The sequence below is a fragment of the Pelobates fuscus genome, chromosome 4 (genome assembly GCF_036172605.1).
Source record: "Pelobates fuscus isolate aPelFus1 chromosome 4, aPelFus1.pri, whole genome shotgun sequence".
Taxonomy (NCBI): domain Eukaryota; kingdom Metazoa; phylum Chordata; class Amphibia; order Anura; family Pelobatidae; genus Pelobates; species Pelobates fuscus.
In genome coordinates, this window is record NC_086320.1 from 101,534,748 (window position 1) to 101,553,775 (window position 19,028).

The following is a 19,028-nucleotide window of genomic DNA, read 5'->3' on the forward strand; positions in this document are numbered from 1 at the left end:
TATTATTATTATTATTATTGGTGTTTACAAAGGGTCAAGATATTCCGCAGTGCTGTACAATACTGGACAATATAGGCAAACTAATACAGAAGGAAGAGGACCCTGTCCGTGAAATTGCATGTAGAATTTATAGCCCTTTTATACAAAGTACTAACCTAGATAGCTAGTGTAGTTACCGTATGTTTATGTAAAGTCAGATCAGTCAAGGCAGCCGTAATTCCAAATGAAATATTGTCTGCTACGTGTGGTATATAAAGCTATTTTTAATTAAAATAAGGGATGATTCAAACCCTCAGCAAGGTTGATTCAGCCTTTCATCACCAAGAATTAAAGGAACTGAAGATCAGTTTGTAATAACTTCTGTTCTAATGCGCATCCATCCAAGCACTACAAAGTACTGTGAAAAGCTGCATCGTTTATCAGTTAGCTCTTTAGATATCCTTGTTACATAGTTACATAGCTGAAAAGAGACTTGCGTCCATCAAGTTCAGCCTTCCTCACATTTGTTTTCTGCTGTTGATCCAAAAGAAGGCAAAAAAAAACAAAAACAGTTTGATGCACAATTTTGCAACAAGCTAGGAAAAAAATTCCTTCTTGACCCCAGAATGGAAGTCAGATTTATCCTTGGATCAAGCAGTTATTACCGTACATTGAAAGATTATATGCTTGAATATTCTGTTTTTTGGATGTATGCATCCAGTAGCTGTTTGAACATCTGTATGAACTCTGATAAAACCACCTCTTCAGGGAGAGAATTCCACATCCTGATTGTTCTTACAGTAAAAAATCCTTTCCTTTGCCTTAGACAAAATCTTCTTTCTTCCAGTCTAAACGCATGGCCTAAGTCCGGTTTGTGAATAGATTTCCACACAATGGTTTGTATGGGCCCCGAATATATTTGTATAATGTTATCGTATCCCCTCTCAGGCGACGTTTTTCTAAACTAAATAGGTTTAAATTTGTTAACCGTTCTTCATAGCTGATATGTTCCATTCCTTTTATTAATTTTGTAGCCCGCCTCTACACTTTTTCTAGTGCCATAATATCCTTCTTTAGAACAGGTGCCCAAAATTTCACAGCATATTCAATATGTGGTCTTACCAGTGATTTATAAAGAGGCAAAATGATATTCTCGTCCCGAGAATGAATGCCCTTTTTCATGCATGACAATACCTTACTGGCCTTGGCCACTGCTGATTGACATTGCACATTGTTGCATAGTTTGTTGTCTATAACAATTCCCAAGTCCTTTTCGTGTGTTGTTATCCCCAATTCGCTTCCATTTAGGGTATACGTTGCTTGTGTATTCTTTACACCGAAGTGCATAACTTTGCATTTTTCAACATTAAATTTCATCTGCCATTTAATTGCCCAGTCCCCCATTCTATCTAAATCCCTCTGCAGCAAAGTAATATCTTGCTCACATTGTATTATTTTACAAAGTTTTGTGTCATCTGCAAACACTGAAACGTGACTTTCAATGCTGTCTTCAAGATCATTTATAAACATGTTAAATAGAAGGGGTCCCAGAACAGACACCTGAGGGACACCACTTGCCAGCTCTGTCCAGCTTGAAAATTTACCATTTATGACAACTCTTTGTACTCTGTTTTTAAGCCAATGTTCTACCCAAGAACAAGCATTTTCATCTAGACCGATTTCCTTGAGTTTGAACACTAATCTATTGTGTGGAACTGTATCAAACGCCTTGGCAAAATCCAAATAGATCACATTCACTGCAACACCCTGATCGATACTTCTACTTACTTCTTCGTAGAACGCAATCAAGTTAGTTTGACAAGACCTGTGCTTCATAAAACCGTGCTGATTTTTGCTGATAACCATGTTCTTCTCAAGGAATTCCTGAATATTATCCCTTAATAACCTTTCAAATATTTTACCAGCCACAGAAGTTAAGCTCACAGGTCTATAATTTCCAGGCAAGGATTTTGAACCCTTTTTGAATATAGGAACCACATCTGCCTTCCTCCAATCATCCGGAACACTTCCTGAAAGAAAAGAATCTTGAAAGATTAAAAACAGAGGTTCACTTATTTCTACACTTAGTTCCTTAAGTACACGTGGATGGATACCGTCAGGCCCTGGAGCTTTGTTTATATTAACTTTCTTTAGTTGCTGCAGCACCTTGTCTTGAGTTAACCAATTACAATTATTCTGCAAGTTTTTAGTAGCAATCATTTGCACATCTATTGCCATGGGTTCTTCCTTAATATATACTGAGGAGAAATAGTTATTTAAAATTCCTGCCTTTTCCTGTTCTTCATTAACTAACACCCCCGTTTCAGTTTTTAGTATACCTACACTTTCATTTTTGTTTTGTTTTTTAGAATTTATGTACTTAAAAATGCTTTGGGGATGGTTTTGCTTTCTTTAGCTATCATTTTTTCATTTTGAAGTTTAGCAAGTCTAATTGCCTTTTTCGCACGCATTATTTGCTTACTTATATCTTTTATAAGATGCATCTGATTTGTCCGATTTAAATGCTTTAAATGCCCTTTTCTTATTTTTAATCTCTTGTTTTACTTCTCTACTAAGCCACATTGGTTTTAATTTGTTTCTTTTATATTTATTTCCCAATGGTACATACTGAGAAATGTACCTTTCTAATATTTGTTGGAAGATGATCCATTTATCATCAGTGTTCTTTTCACTAAAGAGTTTATGCCAGTCAATATATTGTAAATCTTCCCTTAACTTATTGAGATTGGCCTTTTTAAAATTCTATGTTTTAGTATACCCCATGTGCTTTTGTTTTTTTGAGTTTATTTCAAAGGACACTATATTGTGATCACTATTTCCCAAGTGCTCACCTACTTGAATGTTGGTCAAAAGATCAACGTTGTTTGTTAAAACCAGGTCCAGACAAGCGTCCATTGTAGTTGGTGCTTGTACAAGTTGTGTCATGAAGGTGTCATTTAACAAGTTTAAAAACCTAATTCCCTTTGTTGAGCTACTAGTCCCTCTGTCCCAATTTATGTCCGGGTAATTAAAATCTCCAATAACTAACGTGTTACCCAGATTTGCAGCTTTCTCAATTTGCTCAAACAGCTGTTGTTCCTCGTCAATATTAACATTAGGTGGTTTATAACATATCCCAACCAATAGTTGTTTTCCCATATTTTCCCCCAAGCAGATATTTACCCATAAAGCTTCCACATTTTCCTCATCGCAATCCATTTGCTTAAGATTTGGCTTTAAATCATGGTTGACATACAAACATACCCCACCACCCTTTTTGTTTTTCCTATCCTTCCTAAATAACATGTACCCATTTAAGTTAACTGCCCAGTCATGTGTCTCATCCCACCATGTTTCAGTTATGCCTATTATATCATATTGTTTAGTGTATACTAATGCCTCTAGTTCCCCCATTTTGTTATGTAGGCTCCTTGCATTAGTAAACATACATTTAATATCATGCGTCACTTGTATATTTTGTGAATTATCAATATTACATAGCTTCTCTGTTCTGAGCTTGCCCCTCCCCCCATCTCCACCCCTCGTATACTGTGCTAAAGCCCATCTCCTTTCTGTCCTATCTCCATTTTGTAGATTGCTATGACCCTCCCCCCACTACTAGTTTAAAACCTCCTCCAACCTTCTAGCCATCCTATCCCCCAGCACTGCAGACCCTCTCCCGTTTAGGTGCAATCCATCACTACTATAAAGGTTGTACCCAATCGCAAAGTCGGCCCAGTGCTCTAAAAAACCCAAACCCTCCTTCCTGCACCAAGACTTAAGCCACGCATTGACCTCTCTAATCTCCCACTGCCTTTCCACTGTAGCGCGTGGCACAGGTAATATCTCAGAGAATACTACCTTAGAGGTTCTTTTCTTAAGTTTGCTACCTAATTCCATGAAATCATTCTTTAGGACCTTCCATCTTCCTCTTACTTTGTCATTGGTACCAACATGGACCATGACCGCTGGGTCATCCCCAGCCCCTCCCAATAATCCATCCACTCTGTCAGCAACATGCCGGACCCGAGCACCCGGGAGACAGAAAACTGTCCGGTTGAGCCGATCAGAGTGGCAGATTGCCCTATCTGCTCTCGTAATGATAGAGTCCCCTACCACCACAACCTGTCTTGCCTTCCTAACATTTTGATCCCCACCCGTACTAGAGGGGCTGTTAGCTCGGCTGTTAGAAGTAACCGCTTCCTCTAATACAGCTACTCCTGAGCTGATGCTCCCAAAATCTTCCCTCAAACGGGCAAATTTGCTAGGTTGCACCAAATCAGGACTAGCTAGCCCTTTCCTCTTCCCTCCCCCTGCTTGTTTATTCCTTTTTGTGAAATAAAACATTGCTCCTCTGTCTCATCAACTCATTTTGGCCTAACAAGGTGTTCAGCACAGTCAGCGATGCCCTTTTGTCACTTTAATAAATATAATTACTGGGGACTCTTAGGCTTCAATAAGTGCTTTTCTATTCTCTTTAACAACAAAATATCTCTCTCTGTAAATTGGTAAAGATTTCTTGTGTCTTCCTCTAGTCTAGATGTTCTTTATGCTTGGATTATGTGATTGTGCATCTCTTTTTTTTGTACTCACTACCTGGCATTTTCTCGTGCAATACTGAACTCTCCCAACCCTACGGCTAAACTTTTGTATAATTATATTTATACCTAGTTCCTTATGTAGTTTCAGCTATACTTGATGCTCCTATATAAAACCAACATATGATACCTAAACATGCATCGTAACACAATATACAGCATTTCTCTCAGCTCCAGATATTCAGAGAACATAGCAAAAATTTCAAGGATAGAACAAAATCTATCTGGTAGGTTTTGAGAACCCTGCCAGCAAGCTGATATGGGAAATGAATGAAGCTGAATGGGACCAGCAAGAATGGTCAAGAATGTAATTAGAGCAGAAAATATTAATTGAGCGATTACACACAATACTCACTAGACATTTAGAGGCACAGTGAAGAAGACAAATGGGATGGTGTATAGGTATAAAAAAAGGTTCTAGAGAGAAGGTCTTTCTTTTCACTGGTTGACATAAGAGCATTTATTAACAAAGCGAGGATAGTTGACAGAGAAAGAAATGAATAAGATATGTAAAGGGTAGGCGTAGTGTGGAAGACATGGAATTAAAGAGATTGAATGGAGGAGGGTCAAGTCCGCGTGTTCTTTGGTGAGAGGAGAACAGTTCATGGTGGGAAAAATGAATGCTTGAGTTAATGGGACAGCACATGTCATACGTGATGACTGAAGCAGGATCTTTGGCATATGACATGGAATAGGGCAGGCGTGTGGTAGGATGAAGAAATATATTGCGTTTCGAAGAGATGTATGGGGTTTATTAAAAGTGAGGGATTTGGTGTCGAACAATAGGTCGTTAGTTAATGAGAGGGGTGAGTGGAAGGTGTGCAGGTTATGCTTCTGTTAGATGTTCCATATAGACATTTTGCAATGATTTTTGATTCATGATTAATATCTTTAGACTCCATATCAGAATTTGAAGACAAGAAATTCTGTTTTGGGCTGAATGAAATGTATTGCTTTTGTAAAGAGCTACTAGATTTGGACAGGCAAATGCCAGCTTAGAATTTAGGATTTTTTTTTTGAATCTAGTATTTGATCTTAAGTTATAATGTATCAGCTGTCTGTCGATGTGGGAGGAGCTAGATGTTTCATCAGTTTCTGCTATATTAGTGAGAATAAAGTTTAGAAAGCGATTGCAAAACAGAGAATTAGAGAAAGTTCACAACATGCATATTTTAGCACATAACAGTTTTCTGTTTGTCATAACATCATCATTAATAACCAGTGGTCGTGTGAAAACTATCATGTAGAATGAGAAGTACTATTAATCAAACAAGTTAATTTTAGGAGGTAGACACTACACAGTCAAAATTCAATCAGCCATGTATTTAATACTGCTTCCTATTTTATAGCAGGGTAAACATTTAGCGAGTCTTGCAATAGTTAATTTTTGAATTTATATTTGCAGTTGACAAATTTTGAATACCTAACCTTATATCAACATGTTTGTTTTCAGATGATTCTGCAGCCGAGAGCATCAGTGGAAACGAAACACTTGGACAAAGTTCAAACAGTACAGGGGGATCTCACGGCAGGGAGATTACTGAAGCCAACAGCAATGGAAAAGCCTGTCCGGAACAAGATGAACAACCCTTAAATCTGAGTGACTGTCCTCTCTCTGCTCCGCTAAACTCTGAATTCAGAATAGAAGATCACAGTAGCAATGGCAAAACCAAGTACAAAAACCTCTTAATCAATGACATCAAGATGGAAAGAGATACCAGAGAGAATGGAAGCAAGGTAAACTTCATGTAATCCTGTGGGGACCTTTGATTTAGAATGTTCTGCTCTGTAGAACCCAGATTAACAACAGATAATTTTTTTATAACACTAAGCCCTTGTCGCTGATTTCCTATTACATTGTGCATTTTTTACACATTTTTCACTGAATTTTAGTAATGCACTAGAGAGTAATAGATGTAGCTTAGAAACATATAAATTGTCATCCACTTCGAAAACATTACCCATTGTCATTTTAAACATAGTGCAATGTTGTCCGTACACATCCTGTTTTAAAATATGTTCCACTTATTTTGCATGTGTTTTACACTTCAACATTTTAATTTAGTTTGTTGGTGTGTTTATGACATGTTGCCTTGGTATGTGTAGTCTTACTGCTTAGGGGACATTTGAATTGTAAATACTGCACTTTCAATAAGTATTTACATTAATACCTACATTATTTACATTATTAATAATGGCCCTCTCTTATAATTGTTATGAATGAACTAAAATGAGTTGAATATTTGATATATATTGTGTGTTGTTATTTGCAATGTTACTTGTCAGTGATAGAGAGTGTCAACCTGTAACCAGTGCCCGAAGCACACCTTCCTGATATCATGATATCATGATAATGCACGGCCCCATGTTGCAAGGGTCTTAGATCTTTGAGTTCAGCTCATGAAAAATGGGGTCAAAACAAAAGTGTTGCATTTATAGTTTTGTTTAGTGTATATTTATGTTTTGTTGATTCTCTGCATACATGTTTTTTTAAAGGATCACTATAGGGTCAGGAACACAAAGGGTATTCCTGACCCTATAGTGTTTTTTTTGTTGTTGTTTTTTTTTTAAATATAATTTTTATTATATGCAATTTTTGTGACGGGTCATCAGTGAGACTCGCAGGTCTCTATGAATAAAGTATGTTCGTGAATCAATAACATATAAGAGTACACATTAAAAGAGTTTCAGATGTCATACAAGCGTGATGGCTCGCAGGCCCAGACATTCGTGGGACTCACAGGTCCTTGTTAGTTTCAATGTGCAAATGCGAGGGTATAGCTCCTCTGTAATATGTTACATGTCGACCAACTTCAGCTTCCCCATAGGATTGGCTGAGACTGACAAGGAGGCTGATCAGGGGCAGAGCCAGCACAATTCAAACACAGCCCTGGCCAATCAGCATCTCCTCATTGAGATGAATTGAATCAATGAATCTCTATGAGGAAAGTTCAGTGTCTGCATGCAGAGGGAGGAGATACTGAATGTTTAGATGCATTTTAGGCAGCCATGACCCAGGAAGGATCTCTAACAGCCATCTGAGGAGTGGCCAGTGACGTTATCACTAGGCTGTAATGTAAACAATGCATTTTCTCTGAAAAGATAGTGTTTAAAGCAAAAAGCCTGAAGGTAATGATTCTACTCACAAGAACAAATTCAATAAGCTGTAGTTATTCTGGTGACTATAGTGTCCCTTTAAATTATTTTTTTATTCTTTTGTTAGTCCTTGATCCCTATCATTTAGTGCACACTGGTATTAGGTGACCCTATTATTTCTTGCACGCGGCTGAAATCTGAAATCTCAGGTTCCTAAAAAGAAGGTCCTAACTCAAACCATTTTCCACTTAAATAGTAAAATATCTCACTCACTTGCCAGACCATTCCAGAACTCCCTAGTGTACTAATTTCTGTGGGATAGGCTCGATTTTCAACACAGTCAAGTCTTCGTTTTGAGAAACCATGGAAATATCCCCAATGTGCATATAGCTTGAGTGCATTACTGTACTCAAGCTATGTTCTGGGCACTAAGACCCTGCATAGAGCACAGAGCACCTGCTACTTACAGGGTTTGCCCTTACTGGACTAACCTTAGATGGTGGGAAGGCAGCCCGGCATGTATTTACATCCTGCAGACCTGCCCCGTATTCCTGGCGCACGGACACTTGAAGGTTTTGAACAGCGTCTTTCAGCAATAACAGTGGGGAAACACTGTTTGTAAGGAAGGCCCTGTATGTATGTTTTCTTGGCCCCTAGCATGTGAATTCTTTCGTAAGAAGGCCTTTTGTCTCTTTGGTAAGTAAACAATGCATGTACATAGAAACATAGAATTAGATGGCAGAGAAGAACCATTCGGCCCATCTAGTCTGCCCAATTTTCTTGTTACATTCATAACAACAACCCACATGTGATTGTCTCCCAATATTACTTAGAGGGACACTATACTCACCAAAACAACTTAGGTTAATGAAGCAGTTTCTGTGTATAGATCATACCTCTGAAGCCTCATGACTCAACCCCTTGCCATTAAGGAGTGAAATTACATTTGTTCCTGTCCATGCAGCAATAGCCACACTTCTGCTAGCTGTGACTCACACAACCTGCATTAAAATAAATGCTTTCATTTTCAATTGGATGTTAACTTACTTTAGAAGTTTTTATCTCCTGCTCTGTGAAGGATGCACCTACAAGGTCTACAAGGCTATTAACATTGCAGGAGATAAGAAATTCTAAATTAAACAGAGTTTGCAATAAAGGAAGTGTAAACATTAAGTCTCACTTTACAGTAAGTGTTTAGGAGTTCTGTGCATGTTATTTGCAGGGAGGTGTGACTAGGGCTGCATAAACAATATAACCAGCTGCCATTTAACTTCTAAATGGCAGATAATTAAGCAATGAGAATGCAGGGCATGATTTATACACCAAAACCACATCATTAAGCTGTAAGTTGTATTAGTGCTTATAGTGTCCCTTTTACTGCTTGTAGAATTTTATAAGAAAGTCAGGTCCAAGCAACTCAGGACATTGTAAAAAGCTGATTTATTGGAACAAACGAGCAACGTTTCAGCCTGCACAGAGGCCTTTGTCAACTAGGTTTTAAGTTTAGTGTATCATTACGAAGTGGTTATGTTGACTTTATAATGGCTATACATTCACCAGGTTATGTTTCTGCTCATTCAATATCACTTTTGTCATCTTCACCCTGGAAGAGACTTTCAGTAGATCAAAGCTAAGAATGTTGATATTTACAGTTGACAGTACTGGTATTTTACATGTTGGGGATACATCCAGGCATATCTACTAACCATGGAGGTTTAGGGACTACACCAGTATAACCAATGCTTTAATACCGCATGGTGTGAGTGAGTGTAGCACCATTACAACTAAATCAAGCTCAGTTTATTGCCTACCCTGAAGTCAGTCCACAACCAAATGCAATTTTTAGGTCATTCAATGGTCAATCTTTATTTAAGAAAACACCAACATAAAAATACATCAGTCCTCTACAAAGTGCAAGTATGGTGTCCTGACCTATGAGAATATTGTAAATGGTTGGAACTAGGGATCGACCAATATAATTTTTTTAGAGCCGATACTGATAATCTGTGAACTTTCAGGCCGATAGCCGATAGCTTACCGATATTCTGTACATTTACCGTTTTGAGAAGATTTTTTCTTAAATATTTTTTTTTTATTAAGTGGTAAATGCACAAAATATATCTTTATTTTTGTTGTGCATGGTGTAACAATATGCTTACGCAGCCACGGTAGCAGTCGTAAGCGGTAACAGGCATAACAATCATAAAATGGCAAACGCATATACGGCACAATTTTTTACATTTTGTGGAGAACAGAAAAACATAGGCAAATTTAGACGTGGCAGTTGGAACAATGGCGCATTTATACAGTATCTAGCAGTCAAGATTTGTTAACATAAGTGGAGTGCAGTGTTAGAGCATATACTCTCATAGTGGGTGCTTCTTGAAATATGTTCAGCAGGATATTCTAAGAAGGTGTCAGCTATTCACTGCCTTCCCAGGACAGTAGCGTGCTTTGTCTCTATGCCCAAAGCACTGTTACTAGATTATCACTGATGAAATTAAACATAGGTATGACAGTTTAGCTCCGTAAACTATGGTGCTTTGCAGATTTTTACATATTAACAGGTACATTGCGATCGGTGTCAGGAAGTATTAACTAAAGGCATACATTACATGTCTGATTTACCACACGTTTCTCGTCTAAATTGTATTATATGTCTGATTCCCTGCAATTTATATAAATCACATTTTAACATCGCTGTATTCATGCTTGGGGAACATATGGTAGATGCTAATAGATTGCTAACCACAGGCCATGCATGCCGATAGAGGCAAGAATGATGCTTCAGAGCTTTTACACTTTTTGAGGTCAAGCTTATTCTTCCTATTTAGCCTATTTGGTGACATGTCAATTTATTGTTCCCTGGAGCATGAGACTGCCCTTAAACATTTAAACATACAACATAGGGAACTTCTAAGAGAGGCAGTCCATGTTGAGGGTGCACACCGCTTTATATATGCTAAACAATGCTGATGGATGCAGTTCTTGTTGTTGCTCATTCTACCCTGGGGAAGCCAATAATACATGCCTTTACGAGCACAGAGGGTAAGTACAGGACAAGAATAATACAAGTACCATATGAGAGATTTGAAAGATGTGTAAAATACCGCTGTTTAATAATGGCATACATAGTCCTTGTGGCAGGCAGGTTGCGGCGAGTCCTCGGTTCAACCTATGCCCGACAGGTAAAGTCCTGAATGCCATGAAGAGTGTTCAGTATTGGGCTCCTGCCCTGATCTCCCCCAGCCTTGTGTCGGGGCTCCGTGTCTCTGTAGCGTCTGGCGTGGATGTGAGTGTGGGTTCTCCATCGCTGTCGTGCCAGGCATTGGTTGGGGCTGGAGAGAGAGATGCTTCAATCTGCGTGGGAGTGTATGGGAGGCGGCAGGGTGATGCGGGTAGGTCAGACCCTTCTTACGGCACCAGGCCTTTGTGGAGGGCCGCATTCGTGGACCACAGGCTTGGTGGCTTTTCGAGTCCGAGGCTTTCCCATATCGGACGCAGTGAGAGACCCAGGTGGACATGCGCCGCCAGCGGCGGGCGGTCTTTCTGCATGATGGCCAATGCTTTAGAGGCTTTCTCCTTAAGACCCTCAGCCTGGGTGGGTAAGTAGGAGCAGTAGCTGATGTGGGGTTGTAATCGGTGCCCGGGAACGGTCGTTTCTGCTCCCGCCTGTCTCTGTCCTTCTCCCTCTCCGTGAAGGCTGTTTGCGGGGCCATACGCTTTTCTAGTGTTGCCCAGAAGCGTTGGAAGCTCTTTTCGATCCGCGTGAGTATACACTCCACCGCTGAGCAGCAGTCTCCGCCATGTGGCGTGGGTGTAGGAGGTGGATTAGGCCCCTCCGCCATCTTGTAATGGACTCCACTTAAAGTGGAGGAGCTGCGCCGGGAGACCAGTGGCTGTGGAGGTGAGGTTTCGCTTATTGGGACCGGGATAACCCCACCGGTCCTAAGGGGGGAGGGGGAACCCAATACTTCGGGTGCTGCTTGCTTTGGTGAGCTGGGAGAGCGGCCGCCTCTCCCCTGCTCTGCATTGTGTAGGCCCCAGGTCTCTGGTCCAGCAGGCGATCTGGGTATGCAAGGTGTCCTCCCGTTCCCCATCTTTTGTATTGCAAGGTGAGGTAAGTTGGGGTTCAGGAATCAAGCAGTTTTTCTCTGTTTTTTGTCGAATAGTGTGTCTGTTCAGCTCCCCGGTCAGGCCCCGCCCCAGATTTTTTTTATGTTTTGGTATTTATATGTGTGTGTAGTGTGTGCAGTGAAAGTATTTGATTAAATACTGCAGTGTTTGTGTCTGTTTGTGTAGTGGATGCAGTGTGTTTGTGTGTAAAAATGTGTGTTAGGAACTCCCCCCCCCCAATTCCCCTTAATGTTCCTCTCCCTTATCTTTTAGTTCCCCCTCCCCCCACCCCAGTGTTGCTTTTCCCTTCCCTGTACCTTAGTGCCCTCCCTTGATGTTCCTCTCTCTCCCCCTAGTGTTCTTTCCCCCCTCCCTTGTCCCATAGTGTTCTTTCCTCCCACCCCCTCCCTGTCACATAGTGTTATTTCCTGCCACCCCCGTCCCATAGTGTTCTTTCCTGCCACTCCCGTCTCATAGTGTTCTTTCCTGCCCCCATCCCATAGTGTTCTTTCCTGCCCCCCGTCCCATAGTGTTCTTTCCTGCCACCCCGTCTCATAGTGTTCTTTCCTGCCACCCCCGTCTCATAGTGTTCTTTCCTGCCACCCCCGTCTCATAGTGTTCTTTCCTGCCCCCCGTCCCATAGTGTTCTTTCCTGCCACCCCCGTCGAATAGTGTTCTTTCCTGCCACTCCCGTCTCATAGTGTTCTTTGCTGCCCCATCCCATAGTGTTCTTTCCTGCCCCCCGCCCCATAGTGTTCTTTCCTGCCACCCCCGTCTCATAGTGTTCTTTCCTGCCCCCATCCCAAAGTGTTCTTTCCTGCCCCCCGTCCCATAGTGTTTCCTGCCCCCCGTCCCATAGTGTTCTTTCCTGCCCCCTGCTCTTTCCTGCCCCCTGTCCTATAGTGTTCTTTCCTGCTCCTCCCCATAATATTCTTTCCTCCCCCCTCCCCTTTCCCATAGCGTTTTTTCCTCCCCCCCTCCCCTTTCCCATAGCGTTTTTTTCCTCCCCCCTCCCCTTTCCCATTGCGTTTTTTCCTCCCCCTCTCCCTCCCTACCCTCTCCCAAAGTGCGCCCACCTCCTACCAGTCACTTCAATCTAGAGCCCACCTTATCGACGCGCCGGCCTACCTCATTATCGGTATTACCGGTGATTATTGTCTGATACCAATCCTTACAAAAAATTGGAATATCGGCAAAACCAATAATTGGTCGATCCCTAGTTGGAACGCTCAGACTGAGGTAGATATGCTCCCCTACAATTCACAATAATGCTATGCCAATTATATAATATAACAACATAAAATGTACTTTCCCTTAACTCGGAGGAATGAAAGCACGTAGGATTGTAATGTATAATTTTCTATGGTTTAAATGAAAATGAAAGGACGGTGCTAAAATATTTATTTTGTGTAGTGCTGGCAATATAAATAACTATGCATATTTATGGATCTTTGAAGCTCTTGATTATGAATATTATTTGTCATTCTGACAGTTTCTTTGCTTATGTTCCATGTTTGGTCCCTTACAGAAAAATGTGTAAATTGACCTTTCAGGAACGTCCTCTATGTAGTCTACACTGATTATACTGACTAGCAGGATGCCCATCATCATGGCTAGACCATTTCATTAATTATCCTAGACATCCCTCTGATGCTGATCCCCTCGGTAGAGATATCACATCAGTGGTCTCCACCGTCCTTTTACCTGCTCCAAATTGTAATGAGATTCTCGTTAATCCATTTATTCCCCACTTCCTCTATTAACCTTTGTTTAATATGCTCTTAGTACCACGTCTAATAGTTCATTTTGCTTTGTTCACATTCAGCCATCATTCACTTCAATCATTTTTAAAATGTCCCGAGCAATCGTTTTTTCACATTCTCTATGGGTGACGTTGATGGGAAGAACTGAGAAAGATAGAAATTAAGAAGGTCAAGCTTTTATCAGTTTGTCATATTTAATGGGAAATTCAGTAATATAAGAATTACTGGGAATTCAGGGTGCATTTAAGCCAGAATAGCGGGAGGCCAAGTGGGGATCTTCAGTGGCCTTAAATACGAGGACATGAGCTTAAGTAATTAGGATCACATGCAAGATAAAGAAAGAGGGTCGCAGCGTCTTGTCAGTGTCTTCTGATCCAGATGATGCTCGGTGCATGTAAAAGAGCAGGGACAGAATATAGTGTAGAACAGGGGTAGGCAACCTACGGCACTAGTGCCATGCACGGCACTCGAGGTGTCTTTGCACGGCACTCAAGGCTGCTAGAGTCAAACAGGCTCTGGCCTATCAGGAGTCCCAGTAAAACTTCATATATCTGCTAATCCAAAAAGGTGGTGAAGGACAATCCTCAATTTATGCATTGCAGCACGTAGAGGTAGTGATCTCAGATCACTTCCTCCCAGCACTTGTGAATAGGAAGCCACACTGCAGTAGAGCAGCTCGCAGTTGCTGTTGCAGCTCCTGTCCTTGACATGTACCTGGCCGGACTAGTCCCTACTGGAACCCAGGGAAGCCACCCACACTGCTAGATATACACAGAAATGCAGAATAACCCTCCCCTCATACAAATAATACGGACAGCCCACACACAAACATACACACAATCCGCACAAACGAAACACCACTAACAATCCACATACATGCACACAACCCCACATGCAATACCCCAAACAGCCCCCACACACTACCAAATGCACACTTTCACATATCCATCCACACACACACACACAATACCACAAGCAGCACCCATACACAGCTTACATTCATATGTATCATACACAATACCATAAACTACTCATGAACATAAACAATATAATAGCTCATATACGCAGGGCCTTCTTTAACGCGGGGCAAACTGGGCAGCTGCACCGTGAGCCCTGCTGGCCTCAACTATTTCTAACCCTCTGGCTGGTAATCTGCACACTAAGGAGGCCCACCGGGTGGCCCATGCACAAAGGTCAGCAGGGACCCGGCACACGCTGAGGTGCTTTAACAGTGCGAGCGGGCCCCTTGCTTTTCGGCAGCAGGCTGGGAGGAAGTGACGGCCACGCATCACTTCCTCCCACAAAGAGAGGAGCGCGCAGGAAAGAAGAGTAGGAAGATTGGAGGGTGGCTGGCCAAGAGCTCTAGACCCCAACTCCCAACGCCTTCAGCCACCAACAGGAAAGGTAGGAAACTGGAGGGTGAGTTTTAAAGTGTATGTCTGTGTCAGTATGTCTGTCAGTGTGTGTGTGTGTCATATCTGTGTGTGTCAGTATGTTTGTGTGTCAGCATGTGTATGTGTCAGTATGTCTGTGTGTGTGTCAGTATGTCTGTGTGTGTGTCAGTATATCTGTGTGTGTGTGTCAATATGTTTGTATGTCAGCATGTCTATTTATGTGTCAGTATATCTGTGTCAGTATATCTGTGTGTGTGTGTCAGTATGTTTGTATGACAGCATGTCTGTGTGTATGTCAGTATGTCTCTGTGTGTGTGTGTGTGTGTGTGCTTGCAATCACGCCAACACCACATACAAACATATTCCACAAAAACACACAAAAACTGCTTAGTGCTAAATACAGACCTGCAAACATGAGTAAATGGTAGAGCCCCAGCTGTCAATGCATTTCTGGAGTTGCACGACAGATGGGGTCTACCTTTTAATCACCCGTGCAACAGGGAGACCGCCAAGAATTCTTGCACCTCTCTACTTTAGGTCCACCACTGTGTTGAGGTGTAGGACGTGATTGCATGCCTGGGAAGGGGGGGGGACAAGGTCCAGGGGGCCCTAAGCAAATGCTTTGCCCAGGGTTCAGTCATTATTAAAGACAGCCCTGCATATATACGCACAAATACAATGATACAAAGCAATTACAGTACAAACACAAGCAGAATACGGCAGCACACACACCTCGATTTATAAAAAAAATAGGACGGGCACGCTACAGGACATCACAATCCTATATCGGCACAGTGCTGCTAAAAGGTTGCCTACCCCTGGTGTAGAAGGTACTTATATTTGGTGAAGAAAATATAGGAATGCACTTACAGATTTTTGGAGCTTCTGATCAGCTCCAAATAGTAGCGCTTGGGCGGTATGATCCCCACTTGTGGATATACTGGTGCTGCAACAATTTTCCAGGAAGTGTGTCAGGATCCAGATGCACTGTGTGAGAGTCCTGGCTTGGGTAGTAGAAGCTCACTGATGCAGACGTGGCATAATAGGAATATAAAAACAACCAATAGTTCTCACTGATAAAAAAAAAAATGGTTTGCCTCAATCCAAATAGTGTAGATGGTATAATCCCCACCAAGGATATTTCTGGAGTCCTCTTGGATAACATCTTCTAAAAGCACTTAGGAGGGTCCAAAGTAGATAAAAATACTCAAAAGTGAGAGCCTGTGATTTGGCAAAATGCATAAAGTGTATTTTTTATATTTTATGTAATAAAAAGAGTATACTTTTTATCTACTTTTACCCTCCTAATTGCTTATGGGTGTATAAGGGTGCAGTGCTGGAAGATTATAAAGAAAACAACTCCCTCTCCTCCTCTATTCTCCCCTAGCCCTCTACCTCTTGATTGGCACTATAATGGCCAGCCAGCCATCTCTTGATGTAACTCCTACCTGGGGTACATGTACAGCCTCTAACCCCCTGAACTGTAATCGTGAGGAAGGGCTGAGACATTGCTTAGCTTCTGCTCACACATGGAAGAGTGGAGGCCATGTATTTGTCAAACTCTTGTAACTACAAGTTCTAACTGGTTTCCAGAAGTGTAAAGCATGTTAACATGAATTCTGGGCAGTTCGTTCTTTAACCTGCATTTTGTAGATTTTATTGCATATCCCTGTACACTGAATGTTTTCTCTTGTTTGTTTTTATCAGTATGATGTCTTAGCAGGTAGCATTGGATACCCATAAGGTCATTATCTTTTTTTTTTATCTATCCAGGAACAGTAGTTCTTCTGATCCTTGGGCTCATGGATCTGATCTAGATAGGTGACAACCCTTTACCTTTACAAATTCCACAAGAATACAAGTGTCTAACCTTGAAAGGGTTACACGCATTGGAATTACAAGTCCTTGAGTAACATCTTAGCACACACTGGCTAGTGTTATCTAAAGGCTGGGGTCATTACAGTAAAGACAGATTGTTCACAGTGAGATGTACATGTAGACAGGAATAAGAATGTGTCTATTCCAGTGGTTTGTTTTTTCCCTAAAGGAGCAGACAGCAAGTTATATAATTGTATTAAGCTTAAAGCTGCTCTGTCACCTTTGGACGTCTTTGTATATTATGCAAAAAATTCCTGAGGATGACATACCTGCTCGCTGTGCAGTCCCTGATAGTGAAGCTGAGGCAAAGCATACTCTCCTGAAGATCTCCCTTGTGGACACTGCCTTTTCTTCATATCCTGGTGCTTTATCTGCAGGAGCCCACATCCCTCCTGTTCTTTCATACATAAAGAGTAAGATCTATGGAGAATCCCATGAGACCATTGCATTGTCCATAGCCCAACGTGCATGATGTGCTGGAAGATTGCCTTTTTCCCATTCTCATTCCCAAAACCAAGCCTGGCTGGGGATGGACCAATATGTTTACATTTTGTCAACCTCAAGTTAAGCTGTTAAGCTTAAGGCAAAGTAGTCCCTACTTTGTCTTATGTTATGACCTTTTTTTCAGTGTGTTGGAATCTACCATGACAAAACCACCTTTAATATTGGGTAAAATACAGCCCTCCCTAGCATCCTTCTATTACTTGCATATCCTCAGCAACTACTCAAGTGCTTGTTTGTAGCTGTAGGTATTTTGCTGTTTTGGTAGGACAAATCAAAACTACAAGGTCAGACTGGAACAAAAATATTGCTTTAAAGGTAGAGTAGCTCAGTAGGAGGGGGTAGAGTCAGAGAGGGGGTGCGTTACACCAATGACATGCACATACATTTGTATGTATGGGGAAAAATTGTGGCTGTAGCGTGTTAGGGGTCATGGGGTTGCAGTGTACGGAGGATAGATTGTAGTGTTTGTTGGGGGAATAGAGGCTATATTGTGAGTGGGGAGATAGGAGCTGAAGCCCGTGTGTAAAGTGGGGAGGTATTAACTTTTTTTTTTTACTACATATAAGTAAAATAGATGCCACCCCCATCTTGCTTACCTTTGCTAGGGAGAGGAAAATACAGATCCCAGGAGATCCGGTGTATGCAGCATGTGATCAGCACCTCTGGAAACAAGTGTAACATGCAGCACTGCTCTGATACATTTGGTCTCCTACGCCAAAGTGACAGACCACGGTATCCCTGGGCCGTCCTGCATTAGAGTGGGCTGACCAGTGAGGGAGGTGTTTGACTGGCTGTGGAACAGAAGAGTGCCCTCTTTGGGTTGGCTAGGAAGATCATTTGGTCTTGGCTGCGGTCATCACAGTCTAGTGGCCATTTCCCCAGTTTGCCCAATGGCCTGTCAGGACCTGAAGCTTTTCTGTTGGAAACTTAGGACATGTTGGGCCTGTCAGCAGTAACAAGGATATTGCCTAATCTTGGTCCAGAGGTTTGTTAAAGTGAAATAAAGGTGAAGTGATCAATTTGATTATGTTATAGATTACCTTCAGTGGTGTACATACCAGGGGGCCCGGGTGCCACTGCGACCCGGTATGTACGCACAGTGGCCAGCCTCTTCTCCTGGGGGGCCCAGGAGCCGGCCACCTCAGGGCCCCCCCGAGGCTGGCCCTGGTATCACCCGGCGGCCGGTCCTGCGGGTGGCGCGAGGGGGCACTCTTCCCTCAGTGCTTCCTCTTCAGCTCCCTCGCGCACCGCACTGATACCGGAGCCGGAAGATGACGTCATCTTCCGGCTCCGGTATCAGTACGCAGCGCGCGAGGTAGCTGAAGAGGAAGCACTCAGGGAAGAGTGCCCCCTCGTGCACCGGCTAGCCTGCTCTCCCGCCTAGTGACCGGCCGCCCAGGAGCCCAGCAGCACCACTGGACCCCAGGGAATCCCCTCAGCTCTCCAAAAGGTAAGGAGGCTGGGGGGATTAAATTAAAAAAAAAAACACGTGTGTGTTAGAGTTACTGTGAGTGTTAGTGTGTGTGTGAGTGTGTGTGTCTGCTAGTGAGTGTCAGTGAGTGTGTTACTGTCTGTGTCTGTTACTGAGTGTGTTTGTGTGTGTGTTAGTGAGTCTGTTTGATGTCTGCTAGTGAGTGTGTGTTTGCCAGTGAGAGTGTATGTTTTGTAAGTGAGTGTGTATGTCTGTCTGTCGCTGAATG

At 42.1% G+C, this 19,028-nt stretch overlaps 1 protein-coding gene across 2 annotated transcripts in view; it reads left to right on the plus strand.

Annotated features, from left to right (window-relative positions):
* The window catches only part of NOL4 (nucleolar protein 4), a 305,245-nt gene that overhangs the window by 219,261 nt on the left and 66,956 nt on the right, over positions 1-19,028 (plus strand). For both annotated transcript variants that reach the window (XM_063451430.1, XM_063451431.1), the window contains exon 6: positions 6,031-6,314. In XM_063451430.1, the coding sequence (XP_063307500.1) occupies positions 6,031-6,314 (284 nt within the window). The remainder of the gene's footprint in view (positions 1-6,030; positions 6,315-19,028) is intronic.